Source organism: Gymnodraco acuticeps, unplaced genomic scaffold, assembly GCF_902827175.1.
Source record: "Gymnodraco acuticeps unplaced genomic scaffold, fGymAcu1.1, whole genome shotgun sequence".
Classification (NCBI taxonomy): domain Eukaryota; kingdom Metazoa; phylum Chordata; class Actinopteri; order Perciformes; family Bathydraconidae; genus Gymnodraco; species Gymnodraco acuticeps.
In genome coordinates this window covers 1-22398 of record NW_022989956.1, presented here as the reverse complement: position 1 = coordinate 22398, position 22398 = coordinate 1, and the positions used below count along the sequence as shown (strand labels likewise).

General features: G+C 44.2%; 1 protein-coding gene across 1 annotated transcript; it reads right to left on the bottom strand.

Annotated features, from left to right (window-relative positions):
* Window positions 1–14604: 14604 nt before the first annotated feature.
* On the bottom strand, window positions 14605–19818 carry LOC117542831 (pistil-specific extensin-like protein). Its single transcript, XM_034210695.1, has 2 exons — window positions 19732–19818; window positions 14605–15357 (listed from the first exon to the last, which is right to left on the bottom strand). Exon 2 carries the CDS (start codon window positions 15318–15320, stop codon window positions 14718–14720), a length of 603 nt encoding a protein of 200 aa, XP_034066586.1. The 5' UTR covers window positions 15321–15357; window positions 19732–19818; the 3' UTR covers window positions 14605–14717.
* Window positions 19819–22398: the final 2580 nt, after the last annotated feature.

Genomic DNA, 22398 nt, shown 5'->3' with positions numbered 1-22398 from the left:
GCCTGAAGGACAGAGAGGAACACTTCTTTTCACTGAAGTGTTCACTGTGGAAATAATGATAATAATGTTCGTTATGTCCCTAACCAATTACCTGACAGTTTTTGTTCCCCTCCCATTACAGGCTTTTGTTACACATGATTTCATGTGTAAAAGGGGGGAGTGAGTATAATGTATAAATGTCAACATGGCTGTAAAATTCACAATTTAAATTTTTCTTTTAAGGATTGAGCATTGAATGTAATTAACCTGCTCCATATCTGGGGATAAGATACTGTTTGATGAAGGTTGAGATGTTTCTAAATATTGATTTGAATTATAACAGGTAACAAAGAAGCAGTGGCCAAGGGGCTACTGTGAAACCGAAGAAGTTGACCTGTGATAATGAAACAATTTTGTAATATTTTAACAGACATTAGTAACTGAGGTTTGAAATGTAGAAAGAACATATTACAGTTAAAGCTAAAACATAGTAGTGTATTGAGACAGAATTTAATTTAGACAACATCATGTAACTAGCCTGGTAAAGAAGTAAAAGCCATATACTTTATTGTTTAGGTCATTATGGGGATATACATTTCATCTAAATTTATAATAGAAAGACATTTGATGACAGTTTGTTGGAATTCTGTATTCATTTTTTCAGCGTGATAATATCTAAGCACTGACAGGTAGAAGCAGTATCACCAGGAAATCATTCACTTTGTTAGTATCGTGATTTTGGTTGTTTTTGAATCCATAACATTAGTGTGTTTCTTTACCAGAAACATTAGCAGTTCATATTATATTTAGATTTTAAATAGGATTTCATTTAAAAATAAACACAGATGCTTGTCAGAAATTCAGAGCTATTGAAATATGTTATTTAGTTTACCTAAAGATGTTGGGGTTCTTATTTAGTTGGCACAGTCCAAGTATTAAGATTCTGAAGCTGCACTGGCAGATAGGAGGGCTACAATTAATTTGGAAAACCTGTTCACAGACGGCTGTTGTTTCAAGACACCCCACCAACAGGCTCCAAGTGGGTCAAAACAGCTGAGCGTAGGCTTGAGGGAGTTGTATCAGATTTCTCCACACAGGTCACTGGCGCCAAAAGGGGGACCCGAGAAGCACGAGGACAAAGTGGCTCAACCCCAGGCTCTCCGACCCCGACCGAGTGACCCAGCGGACCTCTTATGCCGTCTGCCTGGGAGAAAAGGGGGACAGCTCGTACCACGGGAGCCAGGGTGCGGCGGGGAAACCACCTGCTAGGACCAGGGGACGACATCAGGACGGACGTGGCCCTGGCAGACGTGGACTACTCGGAAGCAGCAGACTGGAGGAGCAGGACCCTGGAGACATCCTTACAGCAGACGACCCGGGAGGCATCATCAGCGGGCCGGAGAAGGAGGACCCTGGAGACATATCTACAGCATCGACCCGGAAGCCGCCATCAGCGGGCCGGAGGACGAAGAGGAGGAAGACATCTCTCTAGCAGGCAGCCCAGAAGCTGCTGTCAGCGGATTTGGGGGGACAAAGACACGGCAAGCCAGGACGGCACAGGGAACTTGTCGAGGCAGCAGAGGAGTCTACTTCGCTCTGATCAGTTCCACCCGTGAAGGGCAAGCTGCATCTCCCCCTCCCTATTAGCTGTCCTTGTGGGCTATTCCTCCGGGGGGGGGGGCTGATGATTCTAGCACTCAGCTACCCCCTCATGGTTCCTTCACTGCCATGGAAAGTGGTGTTCTGTCTCCATGAAGGTTTCAAGTGCTCTAAATACCAGCTTCGGATGGATTTACGGACACAGTAGAAAATAATGACAGTGGGTATATTTCAAAATGCCTTGTCTAAGTTTATCTCTGGAGAAGGAGATAAAAAGGGGGATTTGTAGTTATATTTGTATTTATTCATGTTAGCAAACTATGGATAAGCTTAAAATGGAATAATTTGGGTAAAACTGTGAGCTGGATTTGGGGCCTGTTGACATGTGTTTTTGAGGACAAAGGAAGATGGGGGAAGGTGAGAGCATGTCCTGATTTGCATTCAACTTAGAACGAGCTACAGTGGTTGTGATGTTAAGAGAGGTCCTTTGGGTTTCTCTGGTGGTTATCAATAGTAGCAGTTAAGTGAATACTGTTCAAACAATACCTGTGTTTGTGTTTTATATTGATTTCTCTGTTTTATCCTTTCATAAATGTAAGGACTACAAATGGCTATAAACATTCTGGGCTGGTTGGAGTAAACAGGGTTTTATTGCTCTGTGGGGGAGGTGTAGGTATGCAGGCCTTGAGACCTTTTGTTGGAAAGTGAGCCTGTTTGGTTTCCTGCTGCGTTTCCTGCTGCGTTGCGTCTCCCAATGAGATGACCTGAAAAGATGACCAGCTGACCTAACACCAAACCCCTCCTTCTTACTCTGGTATATCTCCGGTGGATCCCTGGCGTTCGGCCTCTTCTTCACATGCTGCCCTCGGGTGAAAGTAGCTCTGCAGTATGCGGACTAGAGCAGGAGTAAGCCGGCATTACTCCTTAAGCATTACAATATAACTGTAATATATCATGTTGTATTGTAATGATTGTATTGCATTGTCATATTGCCATTAAAGTAGATTATTGTTAACGGTTACTTTGTAGATATGGATTCCTTCCTGTATTATAACCAGCTTCATAGGAACGCGCGGAGATTTGAAAAGCGGACCAGATATCCCTTTAAATCCCCAACAGTAATCAGAGTATCTCACCTGTAAGTAATCAGAGTATCTCACCTGTATGTAATCAGAGTATCTCACCTGTAAGTAATCAAAGTATCTCACCTGTAAGTAATCAGAGTATCTCACCTGTAAGTAATCAGAGTATCTCACCTGTAAGTAATCAGAGTATCTCACCTGTATGTAATCAGAGTATCTCACCTGTAGTAATCAGAGTATCTCACCTGTATGTAATCAGAGTATCTCACCTGTAAGTAATCAGAGTATCTCACCTGTGAGTAATCAGAGTATCTCACCTGTAAGTAATCAGAGTATCTCACCTGTAAGTAATCAGAGTATCTCACCTGTATGTAATCAGAGTATCTCACCTGTAAGTAATCAGAGTATCTCACCTGTATGTAATCAGAGTATCTCACCTGTATGTAATCAGAGTATCTCACCTGTAAGTAATCAGAGTATCTCACCTGTAAGTAATCAGAGTATCTCACCTGTAAGTAATCAGAGTATCTCACCTGTGAGTAATCAGAGTATCTCACCTGTAAGTAATCAGAGTATCTCACCTGTAAGTAATCAGAGTATCTCACCTGTAAGTAATCAAAGTATCTCACCTGTAAGTAATCAGAGTATCTCACCTGTAAGTAATCAGAGTATCTCACCTGTATGTAATCAGAGTATCTCACCTGTAAGTAATCAGAGTATCTCACCTGTAAGTAATCAGAGTATCTCACCTGTATGTAATCAGAGTATCTCACCTGTAAGTAATCAGAGTATCTCACCTGTATGTAATCAGAGTATCTCACCTGTATGTAATCAGAGTATCTCACCTGTATGTAATCAGAGTATCTCACCTGTATGTAATCAGAGTATCTCACCTGTGAGTAATCAGAGTATCTCACCTGTAAGTAATCAGAGTATCTCACCTGTATGTAATCAAAGTATCTCACCTGTAAGTAATCAGAGTATCTCACCTGTAAGTAATCAGAGTATCTCACCTGTATGTAATCAGAGTATCTCACCTGTAAGTAATCAGAGTATCTCACCTGTAAGTAATCAGAGTATCTCACCTGTAAGTAATCAAAGTATCTCACCTGTAAGTAATCAGAGTATCTCACCTGTAAGTAATCAGAGTATCTCACCTGTATGTAATCAGAGTATCTCACCTGTAAGTAATCAGAGTATCTCACCTGTATGTAATCAGAGTATCTCACCTGTAAGTAATCAGAGTATCTCACCTGTATGTAATCAGAGTATCTCACCTGTATGTAATCAGAGTATCTCACCTGTATGTAATCAGAGTATCTCACCTGTATGTAATCAGAGTATCTCACCTGTATGTAATCAGAGTATCTCACCTGTAAGTAATCAGAGTATCTCACCTGTATGTAATCAAAGTATCTCACCTGTAAGTAATCAGAGTATCTCACCTGTATGTAATCAAAGTATCTCACCTGTAAGTAATCAGAGTATCTCACCTCTATGTAATCAGAGTATCTCACCTGTAAGTAATCAGAGTATCTCACCTGTAAGTAATCAGAGTATCTCACCTGAGAAACATTCAATCGACAGATGAATTTGTACATTCGATTTCTCAAAAGAGCATGGAACGTGTTGACTCGTGCGTTACAGAACATTTCACTTGCACTGCACCACCTTGGTTTTCTAAGCAGTATACGCAAACAGTCATTATATGCAACCTGGAGCTTCTTGAGGCTCGCCTTCTTATACTTGACCCACAAGGGGGCAGTATAGAGAGGAGTGCAATAAGCTCTAAAGAGGTTCACCTTAACCTTATCTGAACACCAAGAGAGTTTTCTAGCCAACATGTTGGCTTGCATATATAAGACACGCCGCTGTCTATACATGTCCTCATCATCAGCCATTTCATCTGTGATGATGTGTCCCAGATACTTAGTGTTACAGCAAACAGACAGCAGATACTTAGTGTTACAGCAAACAGACAGCAGATACTTAGTGTTACAGCAAACAGACAGCAGATACTTAGTGTTACAGCAAACAGACAGCACCTGTCCTGACAGGTAGAATGTTGGAAAACAAAGGTTCTTATCCCCTTTTGCTCTGCAGATCATTACAGCGCTCTTCTTAGCATTGTATTTAACGTCAAATTTGACTCCGTAATCAGAACAAACATTTAGCAACTGTTGAAAACCAGCACTGCTAGGAGAAACAATAGCCAGATCATCGGCATACATAAGATGGTTTACAATCACATTACCAATCACACACCCTGTTTTACAGACACTTAAATCATCTGATAGATCATTCATATAGATATTAAAAAGGCATGGTGAGAGGAGCCCCCCCTGGCGGACTCCATTACCAACACCAAATGGCGCAGAGACTGCATTCCCCCATTTGATCCGCATGCTCTGGTTGGCATACCAATAAGCCAGGATCCTAATTATACTGTTAGGCACACCCCTTTGTCTCAATTTAAAAAACAGTTTATGGTGGTTAACTCGGTCAAAAGCCTTAGAGGCATCAATGAAACCAATCAGAACAGTGGAATTCTGTCTTCTATATGTTTCTACCATTTCCTTCAAAGCATGGATGCATAGCTCAGTACCATGCTTAGCCTTGAAGCCAAACTGGTTATCTGAGGTACATAAATAGGAACATAGTCTATCTAACAAAATTATTTCCAAGACTTTGGATAACACACTGGCTAGAGCAATTGGTCTATAGTTATCCAAGCTCCCTACCTTGCCCGCTTTGTCCTTAATGGCAGGCACCAAAGTAACAGTCAACATGGAGTCTGGCAACATACCATGAGTCATGAGGCCGGTAAAACAAATGGCAAGAAGAACGGCAACCTTCGGGCTTGCCAGTTTAAGGTGCTCTGCAGTGATTCGGTCAGAGCCGCATGCTTTATTATCAGCTAGCTGTGCAATTGCTCGATAAACCTCTTTAGCTGTAATTCCCACTGTGTCACTCTTCACAACATCACCAACTTTGTAGGGGTCACTTTTAACACAATTAAGTATATTAGAGTAATGTTGCCTCCACAACTCAGCTATGTTATCGGCTCCAGATACTCCCTCTATGGTACACGGTAATGACATACTGGCCCTGTTCAGAGCTCTCACCTCCTTCCAGAAGCCAGTCACATCATTATGAAGCAGCTTTTCAGCCATAGAGTCCGCTCTCAATGTTTCTGTGTGTTTGTTGACATAACGAACTGCATATTTATATCTAGCATTTGTACGCTTTTTGAGATCCAGGACAGGCCCCTCTCTGGGCCTACCTGCCTGGACCCAGGCCCCAAAAGCATTCTTGGCTTCAGCATATTGATCAGCCACATGTTTATTCCACCCTGGCTTGACGTTGTGTCTCTTCCTAGAGTAGGTACAGCACGGTCTACTGGCCTCCCATACAGCTCCCACAATACAATCATACATGTTACAGAGGTCTTCACGGTGAGAGTTTCATTACAACCCACATCAACACACAGAGTTGCCACTTTGGGTAGATATACATCACTCAATAGGACATCAGTTCTCCCATAGTACAATAGCCTATCCTCATTTGTGAGCTTGGACCAATCCACTTTAGTGTTACAGGCATTTTTAACCTCCTGAGACATCTCAGGGAGACTATCACAATCTAGTGACATTACAAAAGGAATGTGATCTGACATTGATGCCTCATACACAATCTCGATTGATCTTACAGTGTCATGGGCATTAGCAGTGCTTATGCAATGGTCAAGCCATGAAGTTGTATGCCAGGCCTCGCTTATATATGAATAGCTATCTGTAGGCAGAAGTATTTGGCTTGATAATATAAGATTGTTATCATCACAAAACTGTAGCATATGCTTAGCAAACAAGGACCTTTTGTCTGATATGTCAGCATTCATATCACCCACTACAAAAACACTGGTGGAATGATTATCAGCAATAAAAGAATGTATAAAAGCAAGTCTGTTCAGGTATCCATCTTCATTATGCTGTGACTCATATGGTGTATATACATTGAGAATGCTAAACTCCTTGTTATTCATTTTGATCTGTACAGCAATACACCAGTCAACTTCAAGCCTGATGACATTAATGACAGTGTCCAGCTTTTTGTGCCACAGGATAGCCACGCCCCCTGCTATCCTTCCTCTCACTATTCCCAGAGATAGGTCCGTAGTGGACTCACCAGCCCCGTGAAAATTGTCATTAAGAGAGTTCAACTTTCCCAAGTCCTGCTTTGGTAAGAAAGTTTCTTGCAAGCATAAAATGTCACATTTTTGTAGCAAGTTGTCCACCACTACACGTCGGATCCTATCAGCAGCGCTGTTGCCCAGGCGCAGCCCGCGACAGTTAAATGATCCAACCCGCATAACGTTTAGCTAAGCAGCTCAGCCATAGCCCCATTCAGTACCCTCGCACCAGCAAAAGGTCTAGCTCTGCTAGCCCCTATCACCTCCGCTTTACGTGGTTCATAGTATCTTCTCACAACTGAGCCTTCAGGCCAGAGTTCTCGGTTAAACATCTCCGCAACTTCATTGCACTCAGCACACACTTTAAACGAGCTATATCTGCTGCTTGCAGTGTCAATACGGTGACAGTTAACATCACGGCCGAGTTGTTCAGTTAGATATTCGGACAGTGTCTCAGCATCAAGGTCTGGCGAGAATTTGGTAGCAAAAACACTCACCAACTTCGTACGGATCACTTTGATATTCCCTTGTGCAGCAGTGCCAACAATAGGCTTAGGCATCCTCCATTCAGGTTTCCCAACAAGCTGTTTAGATAAGGCAGACTGGCCCTCGGCCCTATTCCTCCGACCTCGGCCCTGTCAGAACACTCCCCGGTGAACACAGTCACAGACAAACGATAAACCAACACTGAACACAGGAAGAGACAAGACTAAATACAGGGAGGGGTAATCACAAGACGAGACACATCCGGGCAGGGGAGGAGAAACACAAGGGCCACAGGTGAACACAATCAGACAACTAGACACACCAGGGAAACTAACGACAGGGAGGAAGACACAGGGAAAAGGACCAGACAATATACCAGGAGGAAAACATGACAGGGAGAACAGCAAAACACCCAAAACAAGACATACAAAACGTGACATAACACAATAATCGTAACAATAATAATAATAATAATATTAATAATAATAATAATAATACATTTTATTTCAAAGTGCTTTTCCAGGTGCTCAAATACGCTTTACAGTGGTTTGATAAAACATGATAAAATAGAATAAAGAATAGAAATAAAAAATAAATACATATTAAAACAGCAACACAGCATAATTCACAAATTAAAAGCCAGTCTGAAGAGGTGTGTTTTGAAAGTGGGGCGGTCGGTGCAGTCTCTGATGTGTTGTGGAAGGGAGTTCCAGAGGGTGGGGGCAGCGATGGAGAAGGCTCTGTCCCCCCAGGTTCGGAGCTTGGTTCGTGTGGGGATAGAGAGGAGGTTCGCTTCTGATGAACAAAGGCTGCGGGAGGGGGTGTAGTGGTGGTGAGGTGGGTGAGGTAGGGAGGGGCCTGGTTATTAAGAACTTTGTGTGTTAGCAGCAGGATTTTGAAGTGTATTCGTTGACGGACAGGGAGCCAGTGCAGGTTTTGAAGGACGGGGGTGATGTGGTCTCTGGAGCGGGTGTGGGTGAGGAGGCGGGCAGCGCAGTTCTGGATGTATTGTAGTTTATTTAAAATGTTGGATGATGAACCATACAGGATGCTGTTGCAGTAGTCCAGTCTTGAGGTGATAAATGCGTGGATGAGGGTTTCAGCAGCCGGGAAGGTGAGTGAGGGGCGGAGGCGGGCAATGTTTTTCAGATGGAAGAAGGCAGTCCTGGTGATGTGGTTTGTGTGTTTGTGGAATTTGAGCTGGCTGTCAAAGATTACTCCAAGGTTGCGAATGTGAGGAGAGGGGTTTAGAGTGGTGTTGTCAAGGGTGAGGTTGAAGTTCTGGGTGGTGTTGGTGCGGGATGTGGGTCCGATTATGATGATATCTGATTTGTCGCTGTTCAGTTGAAGGTAGTTTGTTTGCATCCCGGATTTAATTTCTGAGAGACAGTTGGTGAGTGTGGAGTGAGTTGTGGCAGTGATGGTTTTAGTGAAAATGTAGAGTTGGATGTCATCCGCGTAGCAGTGATACTGGAGGTTGTGGCGGCGGATGATTTTTCCAAGGGGGAGTATATAGAGGATGAAGAGGAGGGGACCAAACACCGAACCCTGGGGGATGCCTTGGGACAGAGGGGCAGTGGAGGAAGTGCAGTTATTTATGTGGATGAACTGGTGTCTGTTGGTGAGGTATGATTTCAACCAGGAGAGTGCAGTGTCAGTGATGTTAAGAGATGATTCCAGGCGGGACAGCAGGATGGTATGGTTGATGATGTCGAACGCTGCTGTGAGGTCGAAGAGGATGAGGATGTTGAGATTTCCGGAATCTGAGGAGAGGAGGAGGTCGTTAGTGATTCTGAGGAGGGCTGTTTCTGTGCTGTGCTTTGTGCGGAATCCTGATTGAAAGGGTTCAAATAGGTTATTGGAGCTGAGGTGGGATTTCAGTTGGGAGGCTACAACACGTTCGAGTAGTTTTGATAGGAAGGGGAGATTGGAGATGGGCCGAAAGTTGGACATGACGTCAGGTGTGAGTCCAGGTTTTTTCAGTATGGGTGTAACAGCAGCCAGTTTGAGTGAGGGGGTGACTGATCCAGAGCAGAGGGAGGAGTTAATGATTGTGGTTATGAGTTGGGAGATGGGAGGGAGGCATTCCCTGACAAATGTAGTTGGTATGGGGTCCAGAGTGCAGGTCGAGTACATTCCAGCCATGAGGGTGGACAGTTGCATTGGGGTCACAGGGGAGAACCGGGATAGGGACTGTGAGGTGAAGGGGGGGAGCCAGGAGGGGAGATGGGGAGGGCTGTTGAGGAGGTCAGGTTTCTATAGATGCTGTCGATTTTGGATTGAAAGAATGAGAGGAAAGAATTGCACTGTGCGGTTGTGAAGAATGGGGTGGCGTTGTCACAGGGTTTAAGGAGTGTGCTGATGGTGGAGAACAGAGCCTTGGGGTTGCTGGAGCCGGAGTGTATCAGTTGTGTGTAGTAGTTGGACCGGGCTGCTTTGAGTGCGTTATTGTAATGATGTAGGTCAGGGGTGGCCAACCAGTCAGAGGTTAAGAGCCACATTTGTTCTATGTTACTGCAAAGAGCCACATCAAACACTGATACCGCTTGTTTCAGTTTTTTGAGACAAGATTTCAACCACGTCACTGATGCATTTTTGTGGCATTGGGAAATATATGTTTTAAATCCTCTGGAGCAGAGAGAGGAGCTGTGGATTATTGTTATTGATTAATGCATCAGTGTTTCTTAGGGTCAAAAACACTAAACTCACAACTTAAAATGAAAGCATTTAGTTTTGTTTAATAAAAGAGCACATGTTCAATGTGAAAAGTGACAGTAGTTATAGATTATTTGCAATTTGGTTCTATATATATATTTTAAAAAAAATATGATATATATTTTTTAAACACCTTGAACTTCAGGGGGGGCACGGGGCTCCGTTGGTGGGGCGCAGCGCCCCTCCAAGACAATGGTAGGGGAAACACTGGATAGTGTTTAATCAACGATAGGTTTTCCCCTCAAAGGTGATTGGTTCACTGCATCGCAGGTATTATTGTGATTGGTTCTTGGGCCACATCAAAATTAGACGCGCTGTCATCCTCTCATACTGACTCCTGACACCACACATACACACGTAGGGAGAGCCGGGACGAAAGTAACACGGGACGAAAGTAACGGAGCGATTTTATCTGAGCCCAAACAACTTTGACCGGCCAAATGACGTCAGAATGATCAGCATTCAATACTTAACAGACCTACTAAATATCAGGTTTAACTGTCAGGAGTAGCTAGTGTTGTCACGGTACCAACATTTTGGTTTCGATACCAAGTCAAGAATTGCGATTCCGATTCTTTTTCGATACTTTTCTTTAAAAAATGGAAAAGTCTTAAATGTAATTATTGTGCTTTATTTCACACCAGAACCAGAACACCAACTTTTAAACAATGAGAACAATAAATAAAATAAATGACAAGAATTCGTATTCATATCAAATTAAAACATTTCTTACAGACAGGCCTCATGGTGTCCGTAGGCTTGCCCTCACTGTCAGAGATATCGCTCAAATACTTCCACATTTAGCTTCTGGCGTCTTTTTTGTCAACAAGCCGAGGCGCAGCGGCAGTTGCACTCCCACTTGCAGCCATGCTTCTCGTTTTCTCACATGCTCTGGCAGCTAGCACGTGCACGAGAGAGGGGAGGCACTTGAGCGTGCACGAGAGAGGGGAGGTACTTAGAGCGCGCTTGAGAGGGGCAGGACTGCAGGCATGGCTGCAGTGCAGGGAGTGGAATCAGAGCGCTGAACACGGCTCTTATTAAAACGGCACTTTCTCACCGGAATACTTTCCCCCGTCATTCTTAAAGTACCGATACTAATGAAATGGAGGAATCGTAACGTTTTTAACGGCAGGGTATCGCGGTACCTTTCAAGTATCGGTACACCGTGCAACACTAGTCAGGAGTCAGTGTCTCTCCCCAAACTCACACATATACAATTCGATATGAACTGAAGAGCCGCATGAAACTAGGCAAAGAGCCGCATGCGGCTCGAGAGCCGCGGGTTGGCCACCCCTGATGTAGGTAGTCGGTGTAGGCATGGAGATGAACTGTTAGAGAGGTTTTCTTATGAAGGCGTTCCAGTTGGCGTTTTTGTGCTTTCATTTGGCGGAGTTCGAGGGTGTACCAGGGAGCTGAGTGTGTGAAAGAGACAGTTTTGTTTTTTTGGGGGGCCAGTTCATTAAGACAGGAGGAGAGGGTGGTGTTGTAGTAGTCCACCAGTTGACATGGATTGTCAGGCAGGGGGAGGGAAGGCGGACATCGTGCAGGTGATGCAGGCTGAGAGTGCTGAGGGAGACAGGGATTTAAGGTTTCTGAAGGTTATTGTGCACTTGTGTTTTTGGATGGGGATGTTAATGTCCATGGTGATGGCCAGATGGTCGGAGATGTTAAGGTCGAGGCTGGATAGGTGGTGGACGGTGAGAACAGTGGAGCAGACTAGCTCCAGGATGTGTCCACGGCTGTGTGTGGGGAAGTTGATGTGCTGTGTAAAGTTGAAGCATTGTAGAGTTTCCAGAATTTCGATGGCATATTTATTGGTTGGGTCATCAATGTGGATATTTAAATCCCCTACGACGAGCACAGATGGAGATATTGCGCATAGCTGGGTTAGAAGGTCAGAGAGGTCGGAGAAAAAGGGTGGGATTTTGTTTTGGAGGGCGGTAAATGATGGCTGTGACCAGGGGAGTGGGACCAGAGAGCTTGAATGCCAGGTGCTCGAATGAGGGAACATCAGGAATGGAGATGGTGGTGGATTTCACATCCTTCCCAAAAATAGTAGCAATACCACCACCCCGTCCTTGTGGACGTGGTTTGTCAAAATAGGTGAATCCTGATGGAGTGGCTTGGTTTAATGAAAAATAGTCCAGAGGTTTTTGCCAGGTCTCAGTGAGAAAGAGGAAATCCAGGTTATTGTCCGTTATGAATTCGTTTAGAATGTGGCTTTTTTTGTTCATGGAGCGGGTGTTGAGGAGGGCCGCTTTTAGAGGGCGTTGCGCTGTGATTGGATGGCTGGACCGGGGAAGTGGTCGAAGATTGGTCAGATTCACGTGTTGTGTGTTGTTGTTGTGACGTAATGCGGAAGTGTGGCACGACCAGATGGACGGGATGGAGTGTAGAGACGTAGAGTGGGAGAAAAACGTACGGCCTGAGCCTCTGTGTGGAGGCCGTCGTCTGCGGAGTAAACCCATCTCCTTGAGGAAATCCATACAATCGGGAGGCAGGTGGTTATTCAGAGAGTGGAGGTCTGAAGCGGAGAAAAGCGGTGGCATGATCGGGGGGTGTGGTGCTGGCACAGAGCTAGCTGGTGCCGGAAACCAGGGGCCGGATGATCGTGGCAGAAGAAGTGGTGTGAGCCCGGGTATAAGCCACAGGATAATCCACAACATCACAGGAGGACGATCATTCAATCAATGTTTATTTATATAGCCCAATATCACAAATGTTACATTTGTCTCAGTGGACTTCACAGTGTGTACAGAATATCAGTATGACAATACGACACCCTCTGTCCTTAGACCCTCTGTCCTTAGACCCTCACATCGTACAAGGAAACACTTCCGAAGAAAACCCACAGTTTAAAGGGAACATGGGAGAAACCTCAGGGAGAGCAACAGAGGAGGGATCCCTCTCCCAGAACGGACAGACGTGCAATAGATGCCGTGTGTAAATTGAAAAGATAATACATTTGCAACATAGGTAGTCCAAATGTTTGGAAATGCATGTGTCTGTAATAAGAAGATGAATCCACGAGGATGTCAACAGCAATCTTGTGGGAGCCATCAGGGAAGCAACATGAAGAGACCCAGGCAGGACCGCAGAGACAGGTTCAGCCACGACCCGAAGTCCAGGACTCAGATCCAGAACTCAGGATAGAGGATCCAGGACCACAGCAAGAAGATCAGCCTCGATTACGGATCCCGGCGTAGATATAGACACAAAACAAGAAAAAATGTGGCTGGGTTAATCGGAACAAGAGAATACACAGACACAGACAGACAGACAGACAGACAGACAGACAGACAGACAGACAGACAGACAGACAGACAGACAGACAGACAGACAGACAGACAGACGGAAGAACAAGCACTCCCTTAGAATAGGTTGAGGGCAAAGGGTAGCAACTAAGACAGTAAGAAACATAGGTGGAGAGGTACACTCAGGGAACAAGGTCCCCACTGGAGCCTTAGTTGGAAATTGATGAGAGATAGGGAGGTACGCTGTGTCTACGAATCGTAACACTCCCCGGCCTGTCTAAGCCACTCTGCAAACCGTTTACCTCTAATAAACCTCGAGAGGTTAGAGAGGGAAAAGGTCCTGGGTAAAAGTTATTCCCCCCAGGGTCTGGGCCGACCTCACGTGGAGGGGCAGAGTGTTCCAGAGCCTGGGGCCAGCCGCTGCAAAACCTCGATGCCCTCGGGTTTTAAGCCTGGTCTTAGGCACTACCAACAGCAGCTGATCAGCCGACCTTAAGGCTCTGCCTGGGGTGTAGCGATGGAGGAGTTCAGCTATATAGGCAGGAGCCAGCCCATTTAGGGCTTTAAAAACAAATACAAGTATTTTAAAATCAATTCTGAACCGAACTGGAAGCCAGTGCAATGAAGGCAGAATTGGGGTGATGTGGTCACGCTTTTTATGGCCAGTGAGAAGACGTGCAGCTGCGTTCTGAACTAGCTGGAGGCGTCTAATTGAGGCCTGGTCCATACCCACATACAGAGCGTTGCAGTAATCCAGTCTCGAGGTAACAAAGGCGTTAACCCTCTGGAGTCTAAGGGTATTTTCTCGATTTTTAGATGTTTTCTTAAATCACCTTTTAAATGTATTTCTTCTAAAATGGCACCCATGTGTTACATATCAAAATGTTCAATACAATCTCTAGTATTGCTATATATGCAAATTACTCACCTTAGAGCACTGTTTGATTAGATTAGTAGCTCAAAAGCTTAAAATTTGACATCCGATTTTCGGAAAATCTTCAAAACTCTTGTGAAAACACAAATTTACTCATGTGATCGAATTGTTTTGGTGTTTTAGATTTGGTTACCAAAGTGTTAGGATCACAAAAGTAGTGAAATATTTGAATTACACTGTATATAAAGGTGTTATTCATGTCTAAAATGAAATTTTATAAATTCGAATTCTGAGTAAAACAGCTGTCAATCACTCTACTTTCACCACAGCAGGGACTGAGATATATTAGGACTGAATAATGACTTCATATTACATAACAAGGTTCATGTGATGTGTACAAAAAAAGAATTGAGCATTAGAACTTTTTTTTTCAACCAACAATTTATTATAATACCAACAATGTATATAAATATAACTGCAAAATCTCACTATTTACAATATTGAACATCAGAACTTTTTTTCCTTCAACCAACTATTCATTATACACTGACAAAATGATCCTTCCTCCAGTAGTCCAATACATTGTCCAGTTTCAGCAGCCCCATGTATTTATAGAAATCCTCTACAGTCAAGTCAGTCCATTTGTAGGTTTGACCCTTTCCCATCTCCTGTGCAGCCCGCTTGTTTGTGTTGGTACAGAGTGTCTGTACTGTTAGTGCACTGAAGAACAGCTTGAACAGGTCAAGGGGTTTGTTTGATACTGTTGAGCTGAGCTGTGGCCCGGGTGTGCGAGCAGGTTGAAACCTGGAGACAGGGGGAGCAGTGTCAGGGTCTTCGCCTGTCTTCCAAGACAGTGGAGCTGGCTGCTGTGCAGGTGGGGGTGATGGTGCATGGGCAGCTGGTGGCTGTGTGGGAGGTACGTGTGCTCTACGAGACCTCTTTGCTGTCCGGGTTGATGGTGATGGCTGTGGCTGTGGTGGAGCTGAGATGTATCTTGACCTCGTCGCAGGCAGAGATGGAGGCAGCTGTCGTGATGCTGGTCCGCTAGTCCTTGGTGGGGATGGCAGTGGTGAAGGCCCTTGATCCACGGTAGATCTCAACATGGTGGCAGGCACAGCTGGAGGCTCCTGGATAAATGTCATCTGTGGGCAGCTAGGCCCAGGCAGCTGTGAAACCTCTCTGTAAAACAAATAAAAATGGTGGGACAATAATTATTACGAAGTTCAACAAACACACACACACACACACACACACACACACACACACACACACACACACACACACACACACACACACACACACACACACACACACACACACCTATGTATTGTACTCCCCATTACTACATAGCACTCCCCCACAAATAAAACATCCGGTTTCACTATGAGTGGTCGCATTTTCGAGAGCTCCCGCTTTGGCGGTTATTCCTCACGATTTTTTACATATTTCATCCTCCTGACAATATGGATTATGGACTCCTACCTCAACTCATCAATAAGACAACATCACTTAGAGAAGGAGAGTAACGGCTGGGAAAGGAAACACCTCGCTTTTGGAAGTGCTAGCATTCATGCATTATTAACTGCAAACCCGACGCGAAAGTACTTACCCCCGTCAGGCAAACTAGACCGAAGAAGTATGATCGTCTTGGTCTTATTGTTAGCGGGAGACATCCATCTGAATCCGGGCCCGGTGCAGACAAGAAGCCAGTCCTGCAGGCTCGAGCAGCTAGCATCTCAATTAGCATCAGAACTAGCATCTCTTCCGCTGCAACATCAACTACGCGACGACAACAGAGACCGTGGAGACAGTGGAGACCAAGGAATAAACGGAGACTTCGAGATTCCCCCGGGGACGCCTCGGCAGACAGACACGCATGAGGCAGTGACGAGAGGAAGAGAACCGAGATCCGAGGGAACAAATATCCGCCATGTTGTTAGCCACCCTGCTAGCATATCAACGGCTAAAGCTACAACGGAGCCTCCCTCAGATTCAGAGATTGAAATTGAAGATGATCTTGTAGTGAGAAGGGACAGGAACGTGAATGGAGGTGGTGTCTGCATGTACATACATAAAGACACCAATTTCAAAAACTGTACTGACCTGCATCATGAAAATATTGAATCTGTGTGGGTTGAAATTCTTTTTGACAATGCTAAATCTGTAATAGTCGGGACAATCTATAGACCACCGGAACAGAGTGACTTTTATGATACATTAGATGGGTGTTTGGCTGATGTGGGGGATGTAGAGACAATTATTATTGGAGACTGGAACACGGATATGCAACGTAAAGACACGTCCGTCTTCAAGTCCTTCAGTAGGACTTGTGATCTGCACGGCTTCAGCCAGCTAATCACCGAACCCACCCGGGTATGTGAAACAACACAAACTACCATTGATCTCATTCTGACCTCTGACAGGTCCAGGATCTCCAGTAAAGGGGTTATAGCATGCGGGTTAAGTGATCATTATATGATATTCTGTACCCGCAAAAAGCTAAAACAAAGGGCCGGCTGTCACAAAACAGTCATATCTAGAGACCTCAAACACTACTCTAGCGAGGCCTTTAACCTAGAACTGGAGAGCCTGGACTGGTCAGATGAGCTCAGTGGTACACAAGCTGAAGAAACATGGCTTGGTTTCAAAAACAAATTCTCTGCAATACTCAATGATTTGGCCCCCCTAAGAACAACCAGGGTAACACATCGCGCTGAGCCGTGGATGCACTCCGGCATACTGACCGCCATGAAAACCAGAGACAAAAAATGCTCTGAGTTTCATAAAAGTCAGTCAATGCTTTCCAAAAGCACGAGCAGTGAACTCCAGGCCCACGTGACTGAACTCAAAACTGCCAAAAATAATTTCATCAATGTCAAAACTGAGGAAAACAAAAATAAACCCCGTGAACTTTGGAAATTACTCAATAACCAGCTTGGCTGCAGTAAAAAACTCAAAACGAGATTTTCTAACTTAAACATAAAGACAGATAACAGGCTCATCACAGACAAACTGGATGTGGCCAAGTACTTGAACATTTTTTTCACAAACATAGCCACAACTCTTGTAAATAAATTACCCTCCCACTCAGGGCTTTTTGGGGTAGATCACATCATGACCTACTACAAAGACCTAGGGGTACGCAAAGATGATTTCAGTCTAGCAAGGGTAACAACAGCAGAGGTACTCATTAAACTGAGTGCCCTCCAACCTAACAAGGCCACTGGCCACGACAATATCCCCTCCAAATTCCTCAGAGACACAGCAACTGCCATCTCACCAGTCATAGCTCACATAATTAACCTCTCCATAAAACAGGGAAAAGTACCCAAAGACTTCAAAATTGCAAGAGTAACCCCCCTGCACAAAAAGGGCAGCAAATTGGATCCAGGCAACGACCGCCCTGTTTCTATACTTACCTCCATCTCGAAAGTCATGGAAAAAATAGTATATGAACAGGTCGAAAAGTACCTCGCGGAAAAGAAACTAATCTATGAATTTCAATCTGGCTTTAGAACATCCCACTCCACTGACACATGCCTTCTCTATTTGAGCGACCACATCAAACAAGAGGTGGACGAGGGCAAGTACTGCGGCATGGTGATGCTGGACCTACAAAAGGCTTTCGACACTGTCAATCACCCCATTCTGATTGACAAGCTAAAAGCAATTGGTTTTGATAAACTATCGGTGAGCTGGATGCAATCCTACCTGGAGGGGAGAGAACAGATGGTGGAGGTAAACGGTACTCTGTCCCCCCCCTCCCAGTGAGCTGTGGTGTTCCACAAGGAAGCATATTAGGTCCGTTACTGTTCCTAATTTATGTAAATGCATGTCATCAGCATGTGACTGCAACTTGTTCCTGTTCGCGACGACTCAGCCCTGCTGGTCTCTGACAGGAACAGGTTGCAGGTTGAAAAAACCCTCAGCTCCGAGCTCGGCAGAATCTGCACCTGGCTCGCCGATAATAAATTATCATTACACCTGGGTAAAACAGAGTCCATTCTCTTCGGTTCGAAACATAATCTCAGCAAATCCGACGACTTCTCAGTTGCAGTGGGCGACATTATTGTCACAAGTAAGAAGGAAATTACATACCTAGGATCTATTCTTGAGGCAAACCTCTCCTGTGACAAAATGGCATCCAATGTAATAAAAAAAGTCAATCAAAGAACTAGATTCCTATACCGGATCTCCTCTCTGGTAAACAAGAACACCCTGAAGACTCTGGCAGGAGCACTCATTCAAGGGTACTATGACTATGCTTGCACGTCATGGTACCATAGCACCTCCAAGGCGCTACAAATAAAACTTCAAACATCGCAAAATAAACTGGTCAGACTACTGCTTGACCTTTCATCTAGAACCCACCTCACCTCTGCCCACTTTGACAACCTAGGATGGCTTAGAGTAGACGACAGAGTACAGCTACTTGCAATGGGCCTGGTCTACAAGATCCACTACACCTCTATGGTACCCATGTACATGTCAACATTCTTCCCAAAGGTCAAGGAATACCACGATCATAACACCAGAGGGAGCTCCACAAATCATGTGAAACCCAGATTTGGCACAAAAAAGGGGGAATACACGTTTCGCAATTATGCCACATCAAGGTGGAACGCTCTTCCCACAACTGTAAAGGAAAGTAAAACTATACTTACCTTCAAAACCTCTCTCAAAGAGCACCTTCGGGGGAGAGCATTGCAAAACTGGCCCCGGTAATGGTACAAATCTCAACCTGTCGTTCAATGGACAGCTTCCCCTCCCCCCCCATCTATGTATATACTCGCATTTTAGACTCTGTTACTAACTGTATATCTGTAGACTTGGTATGTCTTAAATGTCCGGTTAGGATGTATTAGAACGAAATCTAAAATGAAAATTGTAAATAAGCCATCTGTATGTCAAATATGTCTTATATGTCTTATATGTCTTAAATGACATGATGAATTGGAAATGGGGGACCCTGATGTAAACAAGACGAAAGTCTTTCTCTGGTCTGCATCCCCTTAACAATTGTATGTTTTGAGCTGTACTGTACTGTACCCAATATACAAGCTGTTAATACACTTTTCAATCAATCAATCAAAATGGCAGGCACACATATAAATAAATTAAATTTCTCCGTTGTGGGACAAATAAAGGATGATCTCATGCATCTACACATGTAACCTTACTTATACACACCAAAATAACGTTTACACATAAATACAGTTTATCACAGACACACATGTAAATAAGTCTATGACAAAGTCTCATCTGTAAAGAACAGTATGATCAAATAAAATACATGTCTATAAATGTCTCCGTTGTGGGACGAATAAAGGATTATTTGTATTCATCTACACATGTAACCTTACTTATACATGCCAAAATAACGTTTACACATAAATAACATTTACACAGAGTAAACGTTTACTAATCAAGAGTCTATTTTGTTCCGAGAAAAAGTTCATGAGGGGAAAATAAAAAGGTTGATAAATCCATTGTTCATTTTCGCGGTACTCCTCACAAAATGGCAAATGCACTACAAGTTATATTTACACTTACCCATCCTCAAATGGATCCCTGCTGTCCCTGTATTCTTCTTCTTCAGAAGAGTCGAAGCCTTCAGGTTCTGATGAGCCATCTTCTTCACTGCCGATCGCGAAAATAAAATCCAGCGCGTCCGCAACGGTAAAGTTCCTTCGAGCCATTTTCTCTATCTTCTTCACAGACTAAAAGACTGAAACTGATGGGAGACATCTGTTATATGTTTTTTTATTGGTGGGTAGGTCCTTAGATTTCTAGAGTGTCCATTGGTCATTTCAGACCGACATGGCTGCCAGCCGGCCGAGATGTCCTTGACTGACACACAAATTCACCAATCACACACAGTGTAACGCCGAATCAAGCTGCTTTGAGCGGCAATATTGGCTGCTGTGCCCTGGGTACAGTCTCACAGGAGATACTCTTGAAAAGCTACAATTCTAGCGATTCCGCAGATATCTGAATCATATTTCTACTCCTTACAAGCGAAAATCTATGATTAAATACGTAAATAAATGACTCCAGAGGGCTAATAACCCTTTCTAGGTCTTTAAAATATAAAAAAGACTTGGTCTTAGCCAATAGTCGTATTTTGAAAAAGCAGGTCTTGACTACAGTGCTAACCTGCTTATTAAATTGAAAGGCGCTGTTGAAGGTCACTCCAAGGTTCATAACAGAGGGGAGGATGTTTTTACTGAGGGAGCCCAGAATATCAACCGGAGAGGCTGGAGGTCGGGGTCCAAAAAAGATGACCTCGGTCTTGCTCTCATTGAGGGTGAGGAAGTTTTGGCTCAGCCAGGATTTAATCGCTGCTAAGCAGTCCTTCAACTGCTGTAGTGAGTTGACATTTGCTTTGAGAGTATTTCATGTGTAAGGGTTAGGGTTAGGGTTAGGTGTATGAATATAATAATAGTTTATTCATAATAAACAAGCAAGTAATGGAACCAGCAACAGGTCCCCGAGGCTTGCACGGAGAGAGTGCCCAGAGGAGAGAGAGAGACGTATCCGGCTGGGCTCTCTTCTTCTATCCTTTACGACCCAGGTGCAGCTCATCAGGGAAACGCCGGCCCCACAGCACTGGATCCTGTAAACAAAGAGAGAGAGAGAGAGACCACGGAACGCCTAGTGGTGTGAAGGGGTCGTCACACTCCCCCCCATAAAGAAAGGGGTTCAATTAAGAACACCGTTAACTACCTAACAGGACCCTCTTCACACCAAAACAATACAGCTACCATAGCTTTCAAAAACCCCACACTGACGTCTCTACTCCTTTTTGTACAAGGCAACAAACCTTGCCCTGCCCACTCAGCAACTCCAGCGCCTGAAGAAGCGATTAAAGAGGGACAGAGTAGATTTAAAAGACCAGAGCAAACAGCACAGTACCGTCAGGCAAATCCAAACAAACTAGGAGCTCTTCTTCTATGCTTCGGTGTGAACAGGCTGGTCTACCTGCATGTGCCATCCGACCTCTGCAGCTCACCCAGAATGCAGCGGCTCGTCTGGTCTTCAACCTTCCTAAATGTTCCCACACCACTCCGCTCCTCCGCTCCCTTCACTGGCTTCCGGTAACTGCTAGAATCCACTTCAAGACACTGGTACTTGCGTACTATGCTGCGAATGGATCTGGCCCTTCCTACATCCAGGACATGGTTAAACCGTACACCCCAGCATGTGCACTCCGCTCTGCATCAGCCAAACAACTCGCTGCACCCCATCGTCTGGCCTCCCTGCTTATTGTTACAGCCTAGGAGCCAGGCCGGGTTGTAACAGTAGTATACAGTTAGGTTGTGTATTATGGGATGGGTTAGTGTTATATTAGAGTAGTACAGGGTTAGGTTGTGTGTTATATTAGAGTAGTACAGGTTTAGGTTGTGTGTTATATTAGAGTAGTACAGGGTTAGGTTGTGTGTTATATTAGAGTAGTACAGGGTTAGGTTTGTGTTTTATTTAGAGTAGTACAGGGTTAGGTTGTGTGGTGATATTAGAGTAGGACAGGTTTAGGTTGTGTGTATATTAGAGTAGTACAGGTAGGTGAGCGTAGTCCAGGGTTAGGTTGTGGTGTTATATTAGAGTAGTACAGGGTTAGTTGTGTGTATATTAGAGTAGTACAGGGGTGTGTATAGGTAAGGGTTAGGTGTGTGTATATTAGAGTAGTACAGGGTTTAGGTTTGTGTGTTATATTAGAGTAGTACAGGTTTAGGTTGTGTGTTATATTAGAGTAGTACAGGGTTAGGTTGTGTGTTATATTAGAGTAGTACAGGTTTAGGTTGTGTGTTATATTAGAGTAGTACAGGGTTAGGTTGTGTGTTATATTAGAGTAGTACAGGGTTAGGTTGTGTGTTATATTAGAGTAGTACAGGGTTAGGTTGTGTGTTATATTAGAGTAGTACAGGGTTAGGTTGTGTGTTATATTAGAGTAGTACAGGGTTAGGTTGTGTGTTATATTAGAGTAGTACAGGTTTAGGTTGTGTGTTATATTAGAGTAGTACAGGTTAGGTTGTGTGTTATATTAGAGTAGTACAGGGTTAGGTTGTGTGTTATATTAGAGTAGTACAGGGTTAGGTTGTGTGTTATATTAGAGTAGTACAGGGTTAGGTTGTGTGTTATATTAGAGTAGTACAGGGTTAGGTTGTGTGTTATATTAGAGTAGTACAGGGTTAGGTTGTGTGTTATATTAGAGTAGTACAG

Excerpts from the sequence above, each read along its gene's own strand:
- LOC117542831 (XM_034210695.1), bottom strand. The coding sequence starts at position 15,320 with ATGACATTTATCCAGGAGCCTCCAGCTGTGCCTGCCACCATGTTGAGA.